This window comes from Numenius arquata, chromosome 6 (assembly GCF_964106895.1).
Source record: "Numenius arquata chromosome 6, bNumArq3.hap1.1, whole genome shotgun sequence".
Classification (NCBI taxonomy): Eukaryota; Metazoa; Chordata; class Aves; order Charadriiformes; family Scolopacidae; genus Numenius; species Numenius arquata.
Window position 1 is genome coordinate 17,928,810 of NC_133581.1, and position 25,684 is coordinate 17,954,493.

General features: G+C 41.1%; 1 protein-coding gene across 1 annotated transcript; it reads left to right on the forward strand.

The window, feature by feature from the left end:
* The first annotated feature begins 2,919 nt into the window (after positions 1 to 2,919).
* Positions 2,920 to 25,684, forward strand: HPS5 (HPS5 biogenesis of lysosomal organelles complex 2 subunit 2). The gene is made up of 22 exons (XM_074148613.1): positions 2,920 to 3,089; positions 3,537 to 3,647; positions 4,491 to 4,555; positions 5,193 to 5,385; positions 6,921 to 7,054; positions 8,336 to 8,551; positions 8,904 to 8,975; positions 9,199 to 9,287; positions 10,284 to 10,462; positions 10,683 to 10,841; positions 11,724 to 11,883; positions 13,972 to 14,095; positions 15,839 to 15,985; positions 16,776 to 16,850; positions 17,366 to 17,973; positions 19,116 to 19,239; positions 19,437 to 19,592; positions 20,105 to 20,224; positions 20,538 to 20,651; positions 20,988 to 21,094; positions 21,737 to 22,019; positions 22,472 to 25,684. The coding sequence occupies exons 1-22, from the start codon at positions 2,982 to 2,984 to the stop codon at positions 22,530 to 22,532; spliced, it is 3,405 nt and encodes a 1,134-aa protein (XP_074004714.1). The 5' UTR covers positions 2,920 to 2,981; the 3' UTR covers positions 22,533 to 25,684.

The following is a 25,684-nucleotide window of genomic DNA, read 5'->3' on the forward strand; positions in this document are numbered from 1 at the left end:
CCCAGAGACTCCTGGGGGGGCCGGGAGCTGGCAGAGCAGCACCCCGAGGGGCAGGGGCAGATCCGTGGGAGGAATACAGCTCAGCAGAACGGGGCGGCGTGAGCAGTGCTGTTTGCGAGCTGAAGGAACCCACGGTTTGCGCCCCTAAGGGGTCACTCCGGTCTCCCTTCCTCCGCATCACCCGCGCTCCCTGTAGCGCTTCTGCCTGCGGCGGAACAGCCCCGGGGACAGCCCCTCCGGCCCCGGCAGGACACCAGCGTCCGCGGCAGAAGGTGGCGGCGGCCCAGGAAGGCGCTGTGAGGGCACCTCTTTGTCTATGGCCCACACCCGCGGCCGAGCGCTCGGGTGAAATCCAGTGCCCCCCAGCCACGGTCCCGCCGGCGCAGCGCTGCCATCTTCCCGCCGCCCCACTCCCCGGGGGGCTACCGCGGCGCCTCTCGCTGCCTTCCCTCACGGCACCCCCGGCCCCACCAGGCCGCCACCGTTAAAACGGCGCCGCAGCGGGGAGCGGGCAGGGAGAAAGAGCAGAAGGCCAAAGGCCGCCGCGGCACCACCGCAGCGCACCCAGGCCGCCACAGCGTTCCCCCGCCACCCCCAAGAGAGGACCGCTGGGGCCAGGCAGCGGATCGGGCCCTTCCGCCCCTCGCATACGCACGCAGAGCGGCCACCACCACCCGCCTCCCCGTCCCCCGCACCGGCAGGCTCCTTACCGTGCGGGCAGCGGCGGAGACCTGCTCCGGGCCGACGCGCTGGCTGCTGCCGGCGGGAGGGGCCCGGGGCGGGAGCGGGCGCTACGGGGGTCGGGCCGCCGCCGGGGCCATGGGGCGGGCAGGGGGCGGGCACGTGACCGGAACAAGGCGCGGGAAGGACGGGGGAGGGGGGAAAGGAGCCCGCCTCACGTGACAGAGGAACGAACCGCCGCCGCGCGTCCCTTGTGGTCACGTGGGGCGGGCTGGCCCCCCTGCCCCTCCTTCCTGGTCACGTGACAGCCCCTCCCCCGTCGCCATGACAGTAGCGGGCGGAGGGGGGAGTGACGGAGCGGTAAACAGCCGCGCCGCCACCGCCCCCCCCGCCCCCGGCCCGCCGCGCCCGTCCCTCCCCGTTCCCCGCCGTCACCCGGCCCCGCGTGACGCGGGCCCCGCTCGTCCCCCGCCATCGGCCCCGGCTGCTCCGCTCCCAGGTCGGCGGCGCCGCCGCCACCGCGCTGCGGGGGAGGGGCCTCCTCCCCTCGGCAACGGCCCGCGGCGGGAGGGGGCGCCGCGCGTCAGCGTCACGTGGCCAGGGGCAGGGCGGGCGCGCGTGACGCAGCTTCCTCCCGCGAGGGCGCGCCCGGCGTGACGCAGCGCGGCGCGGCCGCATGGCCCCGCCCGTGGCTCACGTGCTTGTGCTGTTACGGGGCGGGGCCGGTGGCACTTGGCGTGAGGGATCCTGCACCGCGGGTAGGGGGGGAGCGGCGCTTCTTGGCTGTGCGTCTGCTTGAGACGGAGCCGTGCCTTCCCCGCCGGCCGGGAGCTCCGCCGCGACCCCTCGGCGGGGCTCGGGTGTCGCCGGCGGGGAGTTCGGCGTCTGCTGGCGGTGGGTGCCTGTGGGAGGGGAGGGGGTGACCGGCTCGGTACTGATAGTCGCTGCCGTCCTGTGTCGCGGTTCCCGGGCGGCGGCAGCGGCAGCAGCTCTTCCTCTGGCAGCCGCCGCTGTCGGAGCGCTGGTGTGGGCTGTGCCTCACACCGGTGTCGGGGTGTGGGAGCTGGTGTCAGGCGAGTGGGGAGTGTTCGTCCCCTGGCTCCAGCCTTGCTCCGCCCGGGCGACGGAGGCCCTTGGGGCCTCGGTCCGCGGGGCGCGGCTGGGCCGGTGGCAGTCCCCGCCCGCCCGCGTTCCGCTGGCAGCTGTTTCTGGAGGAGTTGAGTTGTTTTTCGGAGCTTTTGGGACGTTTTGCTGTATTCCGCGTATCCGTCTGAGAAGAAGTAAGAGGGGTTTGTGGTGCTTCTCCCCAGAGGGGGGCTGGCAGACGGGCGGCGTGTGTCAGAGCCTGAGGCGGTTGCTGGTTCCTGAGAGCAGAGTCCCAAGGCAGGTTGAAAATCTCACGCTGGCTTTCCTTGGTCGAGGTTACCCGCGAGCGTCCTTGTGACAGAGTGTGTAAAACAGTGTCTTTCTGGACTAAATAATCTAGAACAAAACTGTCCTTTCGTAGTAATGTTCTGCTGTTTCTTGCTGGAGTGTAGCTGTTCTCAAATCCTATAGTTTAAGACTTTTAAGACAGTTTTGAGAATTTTGAAGAAACAATTTTCAGTGTTTCTGGCTAAATATGTATCTTCCCTTTTTCTAGTGCCTGATGAGAGTAAGCATTCCCTTTTCTTGTGAGGAAACGTAAGGTTTCACGTGATAATATTTCTGGGAGGGGGTTATTTAATTTGTGGGATTGCATACTAAACGTTGTTTAGAAACAAAGGTTTGAGTATGAAGTGTAATAAATTTTTTTTTTAAGCAATATAGAGGTCTAAACTTTAAAAATTCCTTAGCAATAGATTCTTTTAAAGTACCTGCTGCTTAGTAAAAATATATGAGATTGCAGCTTCAATAACGATTTAATTCTTGGTTTTCACTCTGTTACGCATTTTACCATAAAACAAGGCTTTTTCCGTAAGTAGACAGAACTTGTTTCACAGGTGGATGTAAATATATCTTAGAGCTACAATTTATGTATTGCCAAGGCTGGTATCTGATAGGTTTTCTGTAATGAACTTCAATAAAAAATTCTCGTAAATTAAGTAGGGTTCTAATTTTGTAGCCCCTAAGCCTTTTCAGCAAACTGAAACCTGATGTTGTTTGAAAAGGAATACATTCTGTGTTTCTTTAAACACAGAAAAACAGATGTAATACTAAAAAGGTGAACTAATCAAGAACTTCCTTTATTTTTGGCAGGTACAGCTAAAAGCTGAAGCTGTAGTGCACCCATGAATGAGTAGTGCTAGTCTTGTGCATCGATGGCCTCTGTGCCAATAATTCCAGACTCTTACAACCATGTGTTGGCAGAGTTTGAATGTTTGGATCCTTTGCTTTCTGCACTCAGGCTGGATTCTAGCCGTCTGAAGGTGAGTTTGTGGTGTTTGGTGGTGGTTTTCTTTTCTTTTTTTTTTTTTTTAAATTCAGATGATGACCTCATTTAGTTTATCTGATTAAACCCACAGGATTCATCTTGTTCTTTTTGGGTGTGTGTGTGCTAGCTTATGGGGGGAACACTTTGCGAAGAAGTAGTAGTGAAGACAAAGGATCCTGTTAATCTGTGTATGTGTTTTCTTAATGCAACTGTGGGGTAAATAATACAGCCTTACATGGTTGTAGTCATCTATTATTTGCTTTAATTGCAGAGAGGGCTGTTCTGATATCTTTGGCGACTGTGCTGCCAGTGTTTCAGGAGTAGTATACACAGCTGGCAAACAATGAAGCCTTTAAAAAATGACAGGATAATGCAAGAAAAAGATACTGTTGTTCATACTTACTAGCAACCTTGTTGTGCATTATGTTTTTTGTTCCTTTAGTGCACATGTGTAGCTGTGTCAAAGAGATGGCTAGCTCTAGGCAGTTCAGGAGGAGGACTGAACCTTATACAGAAAGATGGTTGGAAGCAAAGACTCTTTCTCACTCATAAGGTAAGGGTAAAGAATTCTATACAAAAATTTCCAGGGAAAATGGGACTGGAAAAGGGACATTGTTTCAAGTTAATTTTTATTAAGTCAACAGGCATTTTCAGCTTGCTGAATTGTCCAAATAAAGTGAAGTTTTGGACTGCTCCATTTAAAAAAAGTTGTGGTACTGGAGCGTATCCCCAGAGTATGTGGTGTAATAGATTTCGTGAGGTGTGAAAGAAGTTACTTAAGGGGGTTAGACCTTTGTTTTTCAAATTGTTACTTTTAACAGCAGGAACGAAGTTACCTGAATATTTAAGAATTAGAAGAAAACTTTGAATATAAAACCAGAACAACTCAACTGTAGATAACTACCAATGTTTGGATGTCCAAACTATGAGCTACCTGGATAAGCCAAGAAAAGATAGGCTGGTGTGCTCTTTTGCTGAAAGTGGTCATGGAACAGAGATAGCATCTGACTGTAGAAACAGCAATTTCCTGGGAGCCACTGCTCCTTCCACCTTAACATGAATGCAGCCATTTTTTTAAGGTTGGGACCATCTCAGTCCTGGCAAAAAATTTCCATAGGTGCAAGGACAGGAGACTGATTTCTGTATTTTCCAAATTGGTGAATGAACTGCAGATGTCATGAACTCTTTGCTGTCATGTTGTGGTCAGCTGCATCTTTTTAGAGTAAACTCAGTTTTTGCAAACAAAAGCCAAACAAAACAGAACACCCACATCTCAACAAAGTGGTAGCATCTGTTGACATGAATCTTGTTTATATCTTGGAGATAAAAGTTGTGTGGTGTTAAAGGAGGTATAAGAACAACTTTTACCTGCACTTACTCCCATACTTGCTTTCAGGAAGGTGCCATTGCCCGGGTTGCCTGTTGTTTGCATGATGAAGACTATGTTGCTGTTGCCACCAGGTGAGTGATGTACTTACAAACCTGAATTCTAGATAAATATTTTTAAGTAGCTTCTAAGTTTTGGACTTGGACATCTGTAGAGAACTTGGCGGAGGGGGAGGAGGAGGCAGGGAGTTAGCTGGTAGTTGTCCCTACAGAATAATTCCCTGCACAGACAGCTTGCTTGACTTTTTTTCTGCAATAGTTGTTCCAGAGTAAGTTGTTATTTCTGTAACAGAACATCTGTAGGAGAGATAATGCATGTGAAGCTATGATGATAAATGTCTTCCTGAGACCTTTTAGCATCAAAATAAAAATCTTCATTTACTTGGTAGAGTGAGATTGATAAATAATACCACTTATATTGTTTAAAATCCATTTAAATGCTTATTTTTCCGCATTGTCACTGGCAATTCCAGTGAATGTGGGAGTAGCCTTCCAAAGCTGTTGATACATTGTAGTGCAAGGAAGGATGCTTACTTGGCTTCAGCATTCAGAATGTAACACTTCTTGAAAGCATGCAACCTCAAACACGGCCACCTCTCAGATGTACTACTTCGCTTAGATTTTCTGTTTCTTTAGAATAATGCATCTTTATTGATGATAAAAGGTCAGAAGACTTATTCTCAAATTGCATTTTCTTTTTTAATTGTTGTAGCCAAGGTCTTGTAGTAGTTTGGGAGCTAAATCAGGAACGTCGTGGGAAGCCAGAACGAATTTATGTTTCCTCTGAGCATAAGGGCAGAAAAGTCACAGCTTTATGTTGGGATACAGCTGCACTTCGTGTTTTTGTCGGCGATCATGTGGGAAAAGTATCAGCCATCAAGATTAACACATCAAAACAAGGGAAGGTAAAAACTTGCATACTTTGAGATTAAGAGGTTCCCAGGGGATGATGTGTGGAATCTTTTTGTTTTTTACTAAAGTAGAACAGAAGAAAATTGCCAGCTGATGAAATTCTGGTAGCTTTGACTGTTGGGATGAAGAACCAGTCTCTTGAGAAAACAGTAGAAATCCTAACCCGTGAACTTCCCCGACTCCCTCTTTTAGCTGTTTTAGTAATGCAACGTAAAAATGCTTTCAAATGCACAGAATTAAAAACTCTTGGAATTCATAAATATCCAAGCCCAGGGTCTTAGAGTTTCTGAGCCTGTTGGATTCCCTAGACTCCAGCTACAGGTTCAGCTGTGTGTTTTAGTCCTCAGGTCTGCTGTCAGTCTGAGAAAGGGCAATCCCAGACTCTGATTTTGCTTGGCTCTGTATGGATACTCTTATTCTTAAAGATGGGGATTAGTTAAAATAAATGGTAGGCAGATGTCAAGCTGACATCCATTAGTTTTTGTGCCCTTTGCACAAAATGTAATATACCGGCCTGATTTTTAGCCCTTGAATCTTCTTTAAGTTTTGCCATTGCTAGATCCTTTCCTTCTCCTTTTAGTCAGTAAGAAGGAGGACAACCTGGAAATGGAAGTGTTCTTCCAGATCCTCTCTAGCCCTGATGAAAGATTTTGATGGAAAATTTGACTTAATGCAACAAGTATTGCTACTTTTTAAAGAAAGAGCAAAAAAAATTCAACTGTGGAAAGAAAGGGAAAGGAGAGAAGGGCAAGGCCAATGGAGTACTTATCTGCTCATGCCTATTAAAAGAATTGGACTGTTGAATCTCTCGTGTAGTGCGCTTTGAAGTAGGGAATTGACACGTTCCTAGCAAAGAAAAACAGCTTGAAGCTGTCAAAAATGGTGATCATCTGCTAGAAAATTTGAGTGCAGGTCCAAGTAGTTTCTGTGAATAAGAAGTCTGTCTATGACTTTGTTCTGCAACCAACGTGAACTGAGACGCTTGTATAATAAATAGTATTTGGCTAATGTGCTGCAGGGTAATAGAGAAAGTGAGTCTGTGTAACCACCTAAATCCAATGGAAGGTGGGTTTTTTTTCTATCAAGTAATCCCTCAGGTCTGTCTCCGTTAAACTGTTTGGTGGCTGAAAGTACCTGTGAGAGGGAATTGACAAAAGCACAAAGCTTACAACAGCAAGAATCAAACCCCCTCTAAATGTTACAAAACCATACTCTTTATAAGAAAATGGCAGGATACTACAGGGGATACGTTTTTTTTTTTTTTTTTTCCCTTAAAACCTTCAGTAATGGTTTTGGGAAAAGGAGGATTTAGACTTTTATGCCTTTGAGCATTGAAGCCTTGTATTTTAAGTGAGAGAGAAGAAAGGAACTGCTTTCTTATGCTGTGTATTTGTAGCATACATGAGTCGTTTCTGAATTTTGTGATTTTTAACTTGTAGAAATTTGAAGAAATTTAAAGATATAGTCTTTATTTTGAACTGAGGTCCTGTATGTTTTCTTTCCTTTTTTTTTTTTTTTTTAACTGTAGGCTGCTGCTACTTTTGTGATGTTTCCTGTTCAGATTATAACCACTGTAGATTCTCGGGTTGTTCAGCTTGATTATTTGGATGGAAGGCTACTCATATCTTCACTTACACGCACTTATTTGTGTGATACCGAGAGGCAAGTTACGTTTTGTTTCTAAAATACTGGACTTTACGAAGTCATACAGAGCTTTTGAAGTGACTTCTGGAGATCATCTCGTCCAATTTCCCTGCTCAAAGCAGGGTCAGGTAGACTAGATTGTGCGGGACTGTGTCCAGTTAGGTTTTCAGCATCTCCAAGGATGGAGACTCCACAAGCTCTCTGGGCAACCTTTTACAATGGTTCACCACCATTGCAGTAACAGAGCTTTTTCTTATGTTGAAATGGAATTTCCTGTATTTCCGTTTGGTCCATTGCTTTTTGTCCTTTCACTGGGCACTGCTGAGAGTAGGCTGGCTCTGTCTTCTTTACTCCCTCATCAGGTATTTATACATGTGGGATTAGGTGAGTTCCACCCCAAGCATTCTCTGTTCCAGGCTAACCAGCCCAGCTCTCTCAGCCTCTTCTTGCAAGACAGGTGCTGCAATTCTTTTATCATCTTTGTGGCCTATCACTGGATGTGCTCCAGTATGTCTGTCTGTGTCTCTTGTACTGGGGATCCTGAAACCGGACCCAGCACTCCAGGTGTCTCACCAGTGCTGAGAAGAGGGGAAGGATCACCTCCCTTAACCTGCTGGCAACACTCTTCCTAATGCAGCCCAGGAGGCTTTTGGCCTTCTTTGCCAAAAGGGGCACACTGCTGGCTCAGGGTCAGCTTGTTCACCAGCTCTCCCAGTACATTCTCTATAAAGCTTCTTTCCAGCCAGTTGGCCTGTCCTGGTGCCTGGGGTTATTCGTCCCCTAGTGCAGAACTTTGTGTTTCTCTGTGTTTATCTGGCTCAAGCTGCTTCAGTCTGTCTGTGAAAATGTCAGGAGGGGTGGTGTCAAAAGCCTTACTGAAATCAAGATAAACAACATCCACTGTTCTCTTCTCGTCTATCAAGCCAGTTGTAAAGGGCTATAAACTTGACTTCCCCCTTGTAAATCTATGCTGACTATTCATAATCACCATCTTAGCTTTCATGTGATTGAAAATGGTTTTTGTGATCATTTGTACCATCATCTTCCCATCACCAGGTTGACCGACTGGTTCTGCTGGAAAAAAACCCCTTCACGGTCTGAGCGTTTGTTTAAACTAAAATATTTCTGCACTCTTTTATAAACTTCATGCAGGCTTTATAATCTGGACAACAGACTTTTTTTTTCAGCACCAAACCCAATTCAGCAACTAGGGTTTAATATTTTTATTTTTCAAGAACAACATAAAATTAATTAGAGCTTTTATTAATGCTGCCTTAACAAGTGTATTTTTTCCACTAGAGAGAAGTTCTGGAAAATTGGTAACAAAGAGAGAGATGGAGAATTTGGAGCATGTTTCTTCCCTTTCGGAAAAAACAGTGGGAATCAGCAGCCATTAATATACTGTGCTCGACCTGGCTCAAGGATGTGGGAGGTGAACTTCGATGGGGAAGTGCAAAGCACACATCAGTTCAAGCAGCTGCTCTCATCACCGCCTCTCCCTGTTGTTACTCTCAGGTAGAAGCATGAGCGTTATCAGTGATAAACTTGCTTGAGACTTCTAGACTAACTGAAAAGAACTGCCTTAATACTGAGAAGATTAAATAACCTCCTAATGCAGTCAAGCATTAATCCCACCTGTCATCTTAATATGTTCTATTCTAATAACAGAAATTGGTATCTGAGTTATCAAAAATGTCAAAGCCTTGATTCTGCAGGTATGTCTGTGTGACTACTGCAATGAATGCTGCTGTTATTAAACTATGTTTATTTAAGACAGCCTTGTTAGTTTCCAGGGTGAAGAATATTATATTAAGGAAGTGATACTGTTGTAGTTGTACTTGTAACAGATACTAATTTTACTTTACAGGCTGGATCCTCATTATACTAGTTCCAGCTGCTCTCCACAATCTTTATCTTTCCCCAAGCTACTCTATTTGGCGTGAGTATTTGTCAGCATAACTTCCTGTTGATAAAGTAGACTTAAAAATAAAAAAAGTTGCATATTCTCCTACTTTATATTATCAACTTCATCTTTTTGTATAAGAATTTTCCAAGTATCGTGCTAAACAACTCACTTATACTTAAGCCAATGCCATTGCTGCATATTTTACAGTGACTACCACAATTAACTGTTGCACCGTTAATGTCTGCTTTGCTTGCAGTGAGCACTGTGTGATGACCTGGACAGAAAGAGGCATTTATATTTTTCTACCCCAAAGTGTTCAAGTCTTACTCTGGAGTGAAGTGAAAGGTAAACTAAGAATCTTCACTTTGTAATGTTGTCTGTTATGTTTGTCACTCTTGAAGTCCTTGGCTAACATGGAGTCTTTTCGAGATTAATTTCTGCAGCTGGACTGCAGAACATTGATGAGAAAACTGTTTCCTTGTCATCTGTCAGGTATATCCTTGAGTATTAACCCTCTCCCCGCCTCCTCCAACCAACCCCTCCCACCACAGTTCTGAAAACTTGCTTGAGAAACAAAACGTGGTGTAGAGTGAATCTTAAAATACAGTAATAAAGTAGCGAGAAGTAATAACCTGCAGTATCCTTTCCTCATTTCTGTTTATTCAAATTTATTGTCAGGTGTCCTGTGAAGCATAATCTGGCAGCTGAAAGCTGTTTTTTCTAAAGCCTGTCTAAATTGGAGGCAGGAAATTTACTTATTTGGCAGATGAGTGAGGTCTCATAAACAGTTTTGCGTGTATGGTTTTAAGCATAGTCGTAGAACTTGCATAGAACACTGTCAGTCAGGCTTTTCCTTTCCCTTCTCTCCCCTGCTTTTGGTGTTAAGTTTCCAATGCCTTTGTCATGGAGTGTTTGCATATAGCATAACTATTTAATTTGAAAAGTGCTGAAAGGTCAAAGTGTTTTTCTACTAGCAAATGTTTGCCTTCCATTTCGAAGCCAGGTGATGTATTTCTCATCTTTATCAGTCTCTAGTTTTTCATCCCCCTGCTTCAGAGGAAAAGGAAACTTTTGGGGAACTTTAGTGTACTACTTGAATGCTTTCTAGAAGTGCAACTCTGGAAAGTTTTGATACTTTAACTGTGCTTTATAGTTGTTAGATGCTAGCTTAGCACTCCTCAGTGTTTGTTTTCCCTGTGCCACTTGTGCTACGGTGTATTAGGCTTTTGCATGCATTTGCAGTCAGATGAGAAATATGTTTTCACCACCTTTTAGGAACAGAAAGGAATGCTGACTAATGATTTCAGTCCTTTAGGTATTTCTGTGCATCTGGTTTTGCAGATATTCAGGATATTGCGGTTTACAAAAGCGAGTTGTTCTGTCTGCATACGAATGGAAAAGTGGTACACCTCTCCCTTCTGCTGGTAGACCGCTGCATAGAGCGTCTGATAAGAAGAGGGTTCTGGACACTTGCTGCCAGGGTCTGTTGTCTCTTCCAAAACTCAATTGTATCTTGCAGAGTAAGTAAATATCTCTTTGTAAATGTGCAATGCAACTTCACTGTGTTTCCTGTCCCCCTCTTCCATTAAATTCCATAGGTTTCTGAGATTCATATTCTTGGAGTTCTTAAAAAGTCTTGTAAACATTATACTTTTAGGATGAAAGTTAGCCTGCATATATGGTACCTTTTGCTTTTCACATGTGCATTAGAAATAATAATGTTTCACTGTGTACTTTTAGGCAAGAAAAAATTTGCCTCTAGACAAGCTGGAGCACTTGAAGTCTCAACTGGATGCCTCAACCCAAGAAGATCTCATTACGCAGCTGGAAGAACTAATTTCAAAGTTGGAACCCCTAGATTCTGCGTGCAGCAGTAGAAGGAGCAGTATTTCGTCTCATGTAAGTGTGTTGATAATGCCAAAATCGTTACCTGCAAATTTTATCGTTATTGCTTAAAATTACCTTATTGCTCACTTTGAAGATGAGGGTTTCATTTTTACCACGTCTGCTGTAGCTGATAATGCTATTTTCTAAAATTAGGAGGGGTAGAGAGGTATGAGACACTACTACTTGCATTCTTTAAGCTCTTAGACCTCTGTATTTTTTTCCATATTATTTTGTTCCTAATGGTTGAGATATGGACAAACATTGATACAAAGAAGACTTTCTCCACAGCTGAGTTTAGTGTCTTAACATGTTTCAATAAAGGTCATCTTGATTGTAACTGTGTAGTTTTATGTGGTGAAAACTGAACGTCTGAGTGCTCAGAATCCTAATCCTATTGGAAAAAGTCTCACTCCTATGCAGCTGAAGCAGAAAGCTCTAAGTTAAAAAAAAAAAAAAAAAAACAAAACCCAAACATATTTCTCATACTCTTTTACACATAATGCTGCTTGGTATTGTCTTGGCTTCCCAGCAGCATTTCAAGAAAGGGGAAATACTTCATAGCTAATACAATATTAGTTGCTGCTTTCACTCTAACGATGTTTAAAAACCAAAGTAATGTAAATTCTATCTTGATGTGGTAGACAAATCTTGATTTTTTGCATTAGCAGATGGGAAAATAAGCTACATACACTCTTTTGCTCATCATCAGTCTATGTGTGTCCTGGAACTAAAGAGTTTTGCAGGGCCCGTAGTTGTGCTAGCTGGCTATGGTTAACCAGCAAAGAGAATATGAGGTTATTTGTTGTTAGGGTATGGTGGTTTGGGTTCATTGCAGGAAGTTTAACAAGGAAGTACAACTCGCACAACATCTAACTCCTCTCCCTTGTCTGACAGGAAAGCTTCAGTGTCTTGGATTCTGGAATATATCGTGTTATCAGTCGAAGAGGTAGTCAGTCAGATGAAGATTCATGTTCTCTCCACAGTCAAACATTCTCAGAAGATGAGAGACTTAAGGAGTTTCCTGCACATCAGGAAGATGAGCAAATAGAACTTGGTAATATTTCTTAATGAAAATATGTTACTTGGATGCAATTTATTTGTTCTACAAAAATTCAATTAGGTTGGCTCTGTGCTGTTATTTTCCACTATCGAGTTATACACAAATAAATCCTCTAATTTGATCAATGGGATTGCAGTCACCCCACCTTCCAGTCAAACTCCTTCTTGAAACATTGGAGTGAAAGGCTGGCTCTACAGAAATCCAAACTTTAGAAAAACTCAACCCAGAGAAACATAAGAAAAAGTCTAGAGTGCTTTTACTAAGCTAGAACTTCACTGAAATTTCCACCCAATTTCTCCCAGATTTCTGTGCAATTCAGCTTTAATGCTAAGAATCTCTCAGCTAACTATGCCAGTGTTAATTGAACTTCAAATGAGATTTGTTTGCTGATGTCATCCTTCCAGGAAAGAATCTTAATCTTGGCTCTGTCTTTGTATTTCTTTAGGGAAAACAGGCTTATGATTAGTGTTCTTAACTATCTTGCAGGGTTTCATTTGTAAAGGGGATGATCTCTTACATGTGTATACATTAGCATAGGGATGATAGAATTGTTATTAGCTAACATTTAGACCATCCAGGGAGTTTCTTGTACTTCCTAACAAATACCTGTCACTGGGTGAAAGCTAGAATGAGACAATAATGGGTCTTGTTCTCTGCTCTGGTTGGGATTGGGAAGGGATGCAAAACTTGGGATGATGAAGAGCTCTCATAGTTCCCAGTACAGTAGAGAGGTTTTGTAGTAAAAAAGCTGCTCTAGCTTTTGCAGAGAGTAGATGCCAGTTGAAGATGAAGAGGACTTGGGTCTTTTGTTGGGGGAAGACTACAATGGGGAGGGGAGAGTATAGAAATTAGTATTTACTTCCCTACTTGTCAGTAGTGTTATCCTGCTGACACAGCTACATGCTGTTTGTAGCACTTATTTACATTTGCCTTTTTACCTACATCACTATAAAAACAACAGGTGAGAAAACTTGGAAGTGTACCTTTTCCAATATTAAAGCTCTAAACTGAAGGGGTGTAGCTTTTGAATGTCAGAAGATAGAAAAGTTCTATCTGTTCAAAAAGAGATAACAAATTTTCTGGTTATTTCAAAGTAGAGAAATTCTGGATGCTTCTTGAAGCATGTGTACTTAATTTGGTATTGAAGAGCAATGGACTTAGTGTTTCCCTGCTCACATTCACGTAAGATGTCATAAGTTTTTAGGTTTCTAATCTGCATAATGAACAAAAGCAGCCTTGTTTACAGGCAATCTTACGATCAGTAGTGACCTTTAGGCACTATCTAGAGAGACTGTGGATTCTGATGGTAGAGTTTCTGCAACAGCATGGCATCTTTTCCTCTCAGCAGCACAGACAGTACTGACTGTTGCAAAATGCAGTGTTATCCTTATGTAAAAGGATCCTTTTTTTTTTTATTTGCATCACTTAAAGATCTAGTGTGTGTTTGTACCAGGAAATGACTAATAAAAACACATTTTAGGTAGTTAGGTATATGAAAATGAAAAGGAAATAGTCAGTGATTCTATATTTCCTGTGATTGTTATCAAAAGCCAGAGAGCTATGGGTTCAATTATATTTTGAAGTAGTTTCAAATAAAAGGGTGATTTATACCTTAACCATGGCTTATGCCTCTCTGTGTGTTCATATGTGATTTAGGTTTTAGAAAACCATACAGTGTGAATAGACGTATGTCACAATACTTAATTCTCGATGCTGAAGTAACTGTCGGTCGATTAAATCAAGATTTTGTCCCCTAAACGGACTGTAAGGCTGCTTTTAGAAGACAGTTTTCATAGAGTTGTTGATCACAGAATCCTTACGGTTGGAAGAGACTGATAGTCATTTGCCTTGTTATAGAGCCAAAGACTGTTAGCAAAGCAGACCTACCAGATTCAAAGTCATTAATAAAATGGCCCTTGAAACCAAATAGCGCTTTTCTGGCTTCCCACATCTTCAATATTAAGTATGAAAATATCCCATGCAGGTTATCCATTAATGAATTAGTGACTAGCAGTTTGTTTCACTGTTCCATTTTTGGCAGGCCACTGTTTCATGACTCTTTATTTCACTTCCATTTGTTAGACAATGTATCTCATGCATCTGTGACGGTTGAGGCTGACCGGAATGAGACATTTCTCCCATTCAATATTCCTTTGTCATTTCGTTCCCCATCTCCTCTCGTCTCTCTCCAAGCTGTCAAAGAAAGGTAAAACTTGCAGCAGGTTCACTCATCCATTACATCTTTCCCTTTTCTTTCCTCTGAATTTGTAGCATTGTCTGGTTTAGTTCATACTCTGTTCTGCGAAAATGTAACATCTGAACTGAAACACTTGAGATGCGGTCAGGTTTGCTAGACAATTTAAAGCTTCCATCTTGACTCTAATGAAGATAGGAAGAGCTGCTAACTTCAGTGGGGCCAAGATTTCAACCTCAGTTTTTCAATGGCTAAGAATATTTAAATGTTTAAGAATTTTTAACATTAGCCTGTAAACCATGGTTGTGGTTTGTATTTAAGGCAAACTTACTGAATATTGTTTTGGGATTTTGGTTTTCTGGTACTTAGATTTCTGAAGAATGAGCGAAGACTTCCTATGTTGCTTGGGGACAAACATTAAAATAATCAAAGCATGCTTGATATTGCTAAAACACACTTGCAAAGCATACCATGTGGTTTGCCACCTCCCCCCCTACCTTTCAGTGAATGTAATAGATTCCCCAAGTGTTAATGGAATAATGGTAGCTTACACCTGGTGCAAGTAAACATGCAGAAATCAAAGTGCTATTTTAAAACTCGCTTGAAAAAACACTGGGGTGCAAAATAAAGAAGATGGTGTTAAATACATATCTTACTTTTTTTTTTTTTCAAATTATTATGTTTCTTAGCTAAAATATTGCTGGCCTGTAGTGATGGTCTGAAAAATTGTGTAGCCCTCCCTTGAGCTCTTAAATATGTGAATTATGTCCTGCAACAAAAAACTGTAGCTAGTATCAGTCATGTGAGGGTCTCAGTATAACCTTCAGAAGTACGTGCCATGTTTTGAATTCTTTCTAAACCATAAGCACATTTTAGGACATTTCTACTAATAATGACAACTAAATTTTCAAGTATTCACTATATTCAATTTATAATTAAATAAAACACTATCATATTTATAGTTAATTTCTAAAAGTTTACCTTTAATTCTCCTCTGTGTTAAAGTGCAATTGTTTTGCTATGTTTTAATTCTTTATCTCTTCTGCAGCGACCTTCAATTTCTTGTATACCTCAGTCTAGTAAAAGCTGCCATATTCTCTGGCAAGCAAGTAAAAAGGGTTGCTTTATTCTTTTTTCTTGATGCTCTTAAACTAGTTCTTGGCCAGAAAGCAGGAAGGTGATTTTCTTGTTCAGCTTTTGGTGACATAGTTCTCTTCATGGCAGTGGTAGAAATAATTGGGTTTTGGTATGTTCACTGGGTTCTCTTGAATAAAATATCTGAAGGAATAGGGACTGTTGATGTGAAAAGGACATTTTTAACGAGCTTTGTAATCTGAAGAATTAGAGTATTATAAAACTGTTTCTTACCATAAAGAGGGACATAATATCCTATGATGCTTTCTGTTTATAAGCTTTAAAATGCAGTGTAGCCAATCTGCATGTATTTGCATACAAATATATGCCAAAATCTAAGCAATAATGTTAGCATGTGATCCTGTTTCACCAGCAGCAAAAAAACCAAGTCTTAAATACTTCAGGCTTTTATTTTGTGCTGGAAGGATGGGCCATAACTGAAGCATGAATTTTGAGCAGCTTCTTAGTGAGTTTTGTTCTTTTTCGTCATCGCTGCTCTCATCCTTTTCTCAAGAGTTCTTCAGATTATAAAGTTGTCTGAAATCATGTTTTGAACGGAAAGTGTTTGATTTGTTTGGTTTTGAACTTCTAATTCTAAATCTTTGAACTTCTGACTCCTAGTGTTTCCAGCTTTGTACGCAAAACTACCGAAAAGATTGGCACGCTTCATATAAGTCCTGATTCTAGAGGGAGGCAAGAAGCAAAGGATGATGAGTCACTGCAGGAGTTGACTGTTAATCCGGTAGCATCTCCCCAGGAAGAGAAAGAGTGAGTGTAAAATCACATTTTCCTAGCGATTGCATTTGCTGGGGATTCTGAGGATAGCAACCTAAATCAAAAACTACTGTTTCAAATAAAGTGGTGAGCTCAGTGTTAGGTTTTTTCCAGCTGCCTTCGTTATTCTGGTGGCTTTCACTGGTTCTCCCTGCCTCCTTTCCTAGAAGCTGATTAGGCAATAAACACATCTGGGTGGTGGTGCATGCAGTCTCCACAGTGCTGTAATAACTGAAAAGCAGGACTGTAGTTTTTTACATAGACTCTGTGAGAATTGCTGATCTGTGATGTTCATTAATAGTTATGGACTTGAGTCCAACAGTTCATTTCCTGTCTTTTCTGAGTGAAAGGTAAACACTTTTGTCTCCCTAAAAACACTTTTTTTTTAAAATAACGGTAGCTATAAAACATTGAACTTTAATGGTTGTCCAATTAATACAGAGCGAAGTTATTTCATATTCCAATGATTTGCTAACTTACCATTTTGGACTAACTTTCATATAGTGGCACAATACTGATTTCTATTCAGTACCTTCAGAGAGCTACTGTAGTTGGAGTAGAAGCCATTATAGAAGGCCACAAATAATAGTATTATTGGTTGCTCTTCATGCCCAATTAATCAATAATGCCTGTGGAGCTTTTCCTTCTTTAGAAATGAGAGCTTAAGATTTTTTTTAATAAAGGACTTGCTGTGGTTTCCTCGCAAATTTGTGAGGAAGTCTTCACTTAAATTATTAAACATAATACTTAATACTTAAGACTGAAATTAATGTGTGTTTTGTAGGTTAGAACCACACAGCTGCCAGCTTCCAGAGGAGGACCATCTAAGAGATCTCAAGTCTGCAACAGCAGAAGCCATGTAAGCAGGGACACTTTTTAGTGTATAGATATATTGGGCTTTGGTAGAAAAATGACTTTTTTTAATTACTATGTTGGGTTTTTTCAATTATTTACATACATGTAAGAGTAATGCTGTAAATGTCTATTAACATAATCTGAAAGGATCTCATTTGGTTAATGATTTGTTTCCATTTAAAACTTACTTAAAACCAAGGAAAACCCACTAAAAGCTTATTTAGGTACTCTAGCATTATCCTTTTGTCCTAAGTACAAGCATAGTTTAAAAAAAGAAAACCACCTAATAAACAAAAATTCATTCTGAAAGAAATCTTGAGGAACTCAGAACGTACTAATATCAAATGTAGACAACCTAAGTAGCCTAAATTCTGTTTGATGCACTCAAAACCACAAAAAAACAACAACTGACTGTAAGTCAAGTTTAGGAATACACTTTGAGTTACACAAAACATGTAAGATGCCACAAGTGAAGTAGTATCTAACTGTTAAGCAACTTAGCAAATTTCTATGTTACAGAGCCAAACTACAGGATCCCCTGGTTTTGTTAGAACCACAGTGTATGAGAAGGGTTTTACAGGAATGGCTTATCCATCTAGAAGAAAAGTTTGGCTGCAAGGAACATTCTGCTTCCTCTGCTAAGAAAAGCAAGACTGTGTGTGCTGAAGAAGAGAGGGCAGTCCTGGAGGAAGACCTACCACTGTATCCAACTGATGGAGACCCAGCAGACAAAGAGCAGAGTAGTATCTTGAAAGACTGCTCTGAAAAGGAAAATACTGTTGACACCTGTGTAAGCAAAAACATGTGTGAAAATAGTACTGATCTGAAGGGGCCTTTGGACTGCTGCTTCCAAGTGTCTTCTCCATGTGTCATAGAACCAGATGTTCAGAAAGATCTTGTTGAGTTGACAACACTGTGTTTTGAGCTGTGTGTATTTTCTTGTGCAAATGGTGAGGCAGAGGAAAGCTCTGATAGAAGTCTGCCGCTAGCAGCTTCGTGGACCTTGGTGTGTAGGTTTATGCGAAGCTACTTCTTTCTTTTGGATTTAAAAAGACTGAAGCAGTGTATTATAACCATGTATGCAGCCAGTCCTAATGTATGGGAAACGTACATCACAGGATTGAAAGGTAACTAACGAAAATATTATTACTAGTTAACTGAAATTAAGACTGTTTGGGAGAAAAAAGCTTGAAGAGGTTTCCATTTGTGTCTGCAAATTGCTCTTCTGCAGGTGTAGCGTGGGAGGGGGAGGATGGTTGGGATGTGGGAGTTTTTGTTCTGGTTTTGGGTTGTTTGGTTGTTTTTCCCCCAAAGGCTAACTTAAGAACTGCTGGTTCCTTGGAGAGGCTGTTCCTCCCCTCTCCCCACTTTGCAATTATGAACTTTTTAATTTACATGGAGCTTGTTGGTTTATAATCACGGTGTAGTTACTACAGACTAGATCTATTCAAATATATGTGCTTCAAAGAGCAAAAGCATCTTACTTAGTCTGTAGAACCAAGGCAAAAGCTAGGGGAGGGGCTTCAGTATTTGCACTGGAAACAGAAGATTCAACTTGTAAAGAAGACATGGTTAATGTGAAACAACTGAATGGGATAGATGGTTCCATGCAAATGAGTGGTTTGTGATCACATCAGACTTCTTTTTTCCACAGAACTCCTTTCTGATCTTTTTGATGCCTCTTTAGCCTTATTGAACCAAAGCTTCCTGATTATGTTGCAAAACAGAACTTCATCCGTTCTCTAGTTGTTCTCAGTTGGACTACTCTTGTACTTGTAGATTAGTACTCGCATTGCATCAGGATCAAAGTTTGTGTTGAATTCTGCATTCTGTGAAGTCAGTGTCCAACCTGAAATTTTAATTTATTTATTTTATTTTTATTAATAGAAGCAAATTGCAATATATGAAAAGTGATGTAGATCTGCATTATGTTCAGCAAGCCATATGTCCTGCAGTGGACTATCTTTTTTTCACATGAGAGAAAAATTGCCTTCTCAGAAGTCTAAAGAAAAGTAAAATATATCAAAAATATTATTCCTTGCCTTAATTGTATCATTTTATAACTGTAATTTGCTGTAGGTGCAGATTAGTGATGTTGACTTTATGAAATGAACAAGTAGGATCTGTTCAGTTGTTACTACTGTTGACTACAGAGTTTATGAAAGTGGTGATAACTTTTGTCTTTATGCTTAACAACTGCTGTGTGTGTTAAGAAAAATGGAAAAAAAACTTGCCCGTATCTTGTAACTTGTGCACTGATTTATTTCAGAACTAACTTGTCACAGTCCAGTGGCTTTAGCAATGGAAAATGAAGATATGTTGAAAATACTGAAACAGCTGCATGACCTGGGGCCTTGGGATGATAGCCCACTGTTACTGGTACACGCTCAAAGGTTTGTAGCCAAGTCCTTTCTTTCTCTTCTTCAGTGTTGTTAACTTGCTAGAAGGAATTTGTCCGCTTAACATTTCATGAAGCTTTCTGGGAACCGTTTAAAGAGCTCACTTTTCAGTACTATCTTGAACTTGCAAGAGATCTTGGAAAATTAGAATTTTGCTGCTTGGTACTGAAAATCATTTTTATTCTCTCCAGGCTTTATGAAAAATTTGGGGAAATAGCTCTTCGGCCCTTGATCAAGTTCTACCCTTCTATTTTGCCTTCTGATATCAAACAGCTTTGCAGGAATGATCCAGCTCACTTTTTAGCATATTTAGATAGTCTGGTGAAATCAAAGCCAGAGGATAAAAGGTAAAGGGAATATAGAATCTTTTTTCTGTCTGCTCTCTTCATTATATACCTGTGTGGGGGTCTTTTTGTTTGGTTTTTTTCAGAGCGTTTTTTTATTGTTTCTGTATCTATCTGCTTGGTGCTCCTTAGCATTAAATTCCAATTCATTCTTACTGTTTTATTTGATTTCTCAGACTTTGGTTTTTTTGTTAGATTAGATACTGGTTTTAACAGGGTTTTTCTAAATAATATTTTCAATGGAACTGCGTATTTTTGTTCCTGCACCTGTTCAGTATACCAAGGTTAGATGGCATTTAAAAAAAAAAAAGCAAACTGGAGGAACCCAACATACAAACTTGATGGTTTTCTGTGGTCCTCTCAGTTTCTAAAAATGTAAATCATTCTAGGCTTTTCTATATTTGATTTTACATCCGTATTTTGGTTTTTGTTATGTACACAATCTTCTCCATATCTGGTATATTTAAAACTGGTAGGTTTTCTCTGTGGTGTTTTGTTTTTTTTTTTTTTTCTAGGTCATCTCTCCTTAGATCTCTTCTGCAGCCTGAATCTGTACGACTGGATTGGTTGTGCTTGGCAGTTTCTCATGATGCACCACAAAGAACAAATACTGTGGATGCAGAAGGAAATCCCAGGTAAAGTAGGGTTCACCCAAGGTCCTGAGTGCAGCAAAAAGCTTTAACAGGTCTGCAGGCTTTTGTCCTAGATTTTGTTTGGATGTCACTGAATCCTTTGAGGACTTTGCATATTGCGGAGTTCAGCAGAAGCAACCAAAAGATTAAATAACTTCATCTGTAATGCTTTTCAGAGTGGCTGTTCTACTGAGACTACACAGTGTCTCGTTTGTTTTTCTTTCTCTCTATTCATATACCTGCCTTTATTGTAGAGAGAACATAACCTTCTGAAGAAAACCACTAATGCTTTAAAACTGAATTTCTCATCTTCTAGGCCACGATCGCATTTGTTTACTTGGGGTTACAGCCAGCTCATTCTGCTTTTGATTAAACTCCCAGCTGATTTTGTTACAAAAGAGAAGATGGCTGACATATGTAAATCACACGGGTAAGAAGAAAACTTGGTAATTCTTGTTACTTGGTTAGTTGGTATTCTGACCCCAAAAAGATACAAATGAAAACCACCATCTGTTGCTTACTTGGACAGGTTTTATTTAAAAACCTTTCATGATTTGAGGATGAATATAGACTGTCCAATATAATGTACCAAATACCCCTTTTGCCTAACGGGTATTCCCTGTGTCCCTGCTCTGCAGTGATTTCTGGCATTCAAGAAATTCCATTTCTTCTGTCTTCACTGATATTTAAATGAGCATTTAATTATTGTTGACTCTAGTTTAGACTGAGTATTTGATTCCTGGAAATCTTTACTCTCTTATTCAAGATTCTGGCCTGGATATCTTTTTCTCTGTCTGGAGCTGGATAGAAGAATAGAAGCCTTTACTAATATTGCTCATTTGGATGATTTGAGCCTGTTGAATGGAGAAGATGGTTAGTGAGTTTTAAGCTGTGTAAACAGTGTGTTTTAAGCTGTGATATAGGAACTGCCTTTATTATATACTGATTCAGTTAGTCCAAAGTTGAGTTGGGCTTTTATTTTTTTAAGTGTTTTGTTAGCACTTAACTGTGTAGTGCAGCATATTTGAAACACATGAATGGGTGTTACACTCTTGTATTTTCATACTGTGCTTTGTGAAATCAGTTCTCCTAGAAAATGCTTAAAAGTTCAAGAATGTAGAGTTGCTTATCGGTTGAGAGTAAGAGCTGAACTTGGTGTTGTAGATAGAGGAATAGCTGGCCTCACTGCGCAGCACGAAACTACCCCCGCTAGATGTGCAAACGCACAAAGTTAATGACCAGCAAAGTTTTCTATCACATGGCGGAACTTAGGGCTACTGGGAATTTTCTTCTAAGATGGACAAAACAATTGTTTATCTCTGGACTTAATCCAAAGCCTTAAATACTGAACTATTGTGAAGCTTTGTGTGTAGTTCACGACTGAATCTTTACACTGAGTCAAGGCAGTACACCTCTGTGTAAAGCTTCCCTTTTTAAGTACAGATATATTTAAAATAGTAGTCTTAGCATAATCCTTGTTTTACAAATAATGCAACAAATTCGTTTTACATCTAGGTGCCATTCCAGAGACTATAGAAGAGTGGAAGTTTCTTCTGCATCTTGCACAAAATCACAGCACCACTTTCCACCATGGCCCAGGGAACGGGAATGCTGTCAGCAACGGTAGCCCAAGCTGCCCAGACTGCATCACTGTAGAAAACATAGCTCTCTTACTGGCAAAGGCCATTGGCCCAAATCGTGCCTTGCCTCTCTTGCGGGAGTGTGGCTTGACACTAGAATTGTCTGAGAGATTTACTAGTGTCTGTGAAATACTGAGGATTGCTGAGAAAAGGCAAAGGTGAGATGACACATCAACAAAAGATGCGTGTACACACCCTATTCATTTTTTAGATCTCCTTGGTGCTTTAAACTTTCAGTTAACAAAAATATAAAATAATACACGTTTTTACCTCAGACTTTGAACTCAACTGAAAGCTTTTCTGTTCTTTAAGAGCTGTGTATTGAGCAATGTAGGCATTTGGAAAACGAGGAAACAGGAGATCATACATTAAAGATGTATGTGAAGGAGATTCTCTGAAGGAGGTAACTGTCTTGCTGAGTCCTGCGCAGACTCTGTGCCTATCCCTTCCAGAGAAGGCATGAATGGTGATGTCATGATGTTACTTCTGAAATATGTTCATATTTTTGACAAACTTTTCTGTAAAATCAAACCAAAACTCTGTTGTTCTTTCTGTTAGCTTTTTTTACTGTTTGACTTTTTGTTTTTTCTCTCCTTTGCTTTAATTGCAGAGCGCTGATTCAGTCCATGTTGGAAAGGTGTGACCGGTTTCTGTGGTCTCAGCAAGCATAGAAAACAACTTGGAAAACTTTGGGAACCTTTTTTACTGTAATGATTTTATATTAAAGTGCCTCTTAAACTTAGCAGGCTCTTAAACTCCTGTCTAAAATTTCAGTTATATTGAGCCAGTCTCCATCTGGCAGGTACCTGACTGGGAACTGTTGATGGTTCTTCCTTATTGCTTTGGAATGAGTTTTGAACTCTAGAGCTTAAATCAAAACAATTTAGTATTTATCTTGAAATTAACCTTACATATTTCTGAGAATAAAATTCCTGAATTTATTTTCTGAGTCTATATGACATAAGTGTTAAGGATATGAGCCCCTAAGTATTAAATTATGGTGTAAAAAATTGTTTGTGTGTTTGCAAACATGAGAAGCTATTCCTTGCAAATATCTAAGCCCATACTTGTTTAATTATCCTGTAAATGGCATTGACTTTTTCAAGTTACTGTAGAAGTGCTTTTTATGATACCTTTTCTTTATTTCCCCACTTCAATTATATGGACTGGTCTAGCCCATTTGAAATGCATTAATTGAGCCAAGTCTTAAAATGGGAGGGAAATATTTTTTTAGAAGTGGATTAATGGTTGAGACTGCTAATTAACAGAAGAACTTGTTAAATGAACTCATTGTTAAACTATAAGCATGACATTTCTAAATTGCTCATGTCTGTGCAACATGACTATAGATATCAGTTGTGATATTTCAACAAAGCTCTGGATGGTGGAATTGGAATCATTGGATTGGAATTGGAATCCATTTAGGTTGGAAAAGACCCTTAAGATCGAGTCCAACCATTAACCTAACACTGGCAAGTCTGCCATTAAACCATATCCCTAAGCACATGTCCCACATCTACAAGTCTTTTAAATACCTCCAGGGATGGTGACTCAGCTGCTTTCCTGGGCAACCTGTTCCAGTGCTTGAGAAGCCTTTCAGTGAAGAAATTTTTCTTAATATCCAATCGAAATCTCCCCTGGTGCATCTGAGGCTGTTTCCTCTTCTCCTATTGCTTCTTACTGGGGAAGAGAGACCAACACCAGATTCCCTATAACCTTCTTTCATGTAGTTGTGGAGAGCAATAAGCCTTCTTTCCCCAAGCCTAAACAACCCTGGTTTCCTCAGCCGCTCCTCGTAAAACTTGTGCTCTAGGCCCTTCATTAGCTTTGTTGCCCTTCTTTGGACATACTCCAGCACCTCAGTGTCTGTCTTGTAGCAAGGTGCCCAAAACTGAACATGATATTTGGGATGTGGCCTCACCAGTGCCCTACACAGGGGGACAATCACTTCCCTAGTCCTGCTGACCACACTATTTCTGATACAAGCAAGGATGCTGATGGCCTTCTCAGCCACCTGGGCACACTACTGCTCATATTCAGCTGGCTTCAACCACCAGCCCCAGGTCTTTTTCCACCAGGCAGCTTTCCAGCCACTCTTCCCCAAAAGTGGAGCCCAAGGCTGTAGCACTGCAGGGAATTGTTGTGACCCAAGTACAGAGCCCAGCACTTGTCCTTGTTGAACCTCATGTCACTGGCCTTGGCCCATCGATCCAGCCTCTCCACATCCCTCTGTAGAGCCTTCTGACCCTCCATCAGGTCAACATTCCCACCCAGCTTGGTGTCATCTGCAAACTTACTGAGGGTGCACTTGGTCCCCTTGTCCAGATTATTGATAAAGATATTAAACAGCTGATCCCAATACCAAGCCCTGGGGAACACCATTTGTGACTGGCCACCAGCTCCATTCGCTGCAACTCTGGGCCCAGCCCTCCAGCCAGTTTTTCACCCAGTGAAGAGTACACCCGTCCAAGCAACGAGCAGCCAGTTTTTTCAGGAGAATGATGTGGGAAACTGTGCCTATCAAAGGCTTTGCTAAAGTCCAGGTAAACTTTGGTAATTCCATAATGAATGTTGACATTTTGGAAAGTGAGAGGACCATGTGTTGTTTTAATAAAAAGCCGAAGGTATAAATAAGTATTTTTAGATGAGTGCTGTCAAGGAAGAAGTCTCTTTAAATATCTGCTTAGAATATGAAGATTCATAAAATCACTTGGATATTATTTGTTACTTAGAACTATGCTTTGTACCAGCACTCTTTCTCCACTTACGTCTTTGAACAAGTTTCTTTTTAGGCTTCTAGTTTTGGCCCTCTTCACTGTCAGACTCTCTCGTTTTTAACAGAAGGCCACAGCGTCTGGTCAATATTTGATTTTTCACAAATGCCATTTAAACAAACAACACATGAATTGGAACGAAATTTTATTTAAATCCATAGTTTTGTCATGAAATTACTTGAAAATATTTCTTTATAAAGCATCTTTTTGTGTCATCTTGCAGCACTTGTAGTGCTGTGAAATAATGCTTTTATTTTCATCACAATAGGACTTAGTACAACTCTCAGACTTTTGAGAGGTGCAGACTGACTTTTTCATCTCAATTGCCAGAAAGACTATTGTGGAGGATTGGTTACTTCACTAGAGGAAATGAAGTTACAGAGAGACAATTAGCAGCAAGCTCTTGTTTGTTAATTGTGGAAAAGCCAATACAGAACTACTTCTAAAAAAGAAAACTTTAAATCTTTTGATGTTTAGATTTTGACATTAGAAACAACACAGCTCCTTCTATTGGAAATACTCTGTGCTCTGACAGTAAAGCTTGGAACGGGAGCCAGGCACCTGCAGCGTGTGGTGAGGTTACACAAATTGGATGGTGTTGGTGCCTGTTCTCTTACCTGCCAAAAGAACTAACTCCATTACATACAGTGTGTGAATGTAGGGCAGCTTTAGCTGAGTACTGTGTTGCCCTCCTTAGAGGAAGCTGGTTGGCTTTCCAAGAATATATCTGGCCTATCTCTGTATGTGACAGTTTTACTATATTTGCTCTGTGTATTTTGTGTACACAGTAGTCTCTTTCTTCCATCAGTGGGATTTTTGTACACTTCGATAACTTTGAGTTGAAGGTTGGGGCTTTTTTGGTTTTGGGTTTGTTTTTTTTACAATAAATCATAACTTTCTGATCAGGTTTTTTTTTTTTAAGTTTGTGTCAGAACAGTCATATAGCTAACATAATGGGAAGCATTTGTTCAAATTTGGTATCTAAAGTGAGCTTGTGTTGATGATTTCAACTAACTTGGCTGTCAATAAAGAGTAAGAATATACTCTCT

Coding starts and splice junctions, on each gene's coding strand:
- HPS5 (XM_074148613.1), top strand. CDS start 2,982: ATGGCCTCTGTGCCAATAATTCCAGACTCTTACAACCATGTGTTGGCA. Junction 19,593..20,104: donor TCAAAGCCAGAGGATAAAAG/GTAAAGGGAATA, acceptor TTTTTTTTCTAG/GTCATCTCTCCTTAGATCTC. Junction 20,652..20,987: donor GACATATGTAAATCACACGG/GTAAGAAGAAAA, acceptor CTCTTATTCAAG/ATTCTGGCCTGGATATCTTT.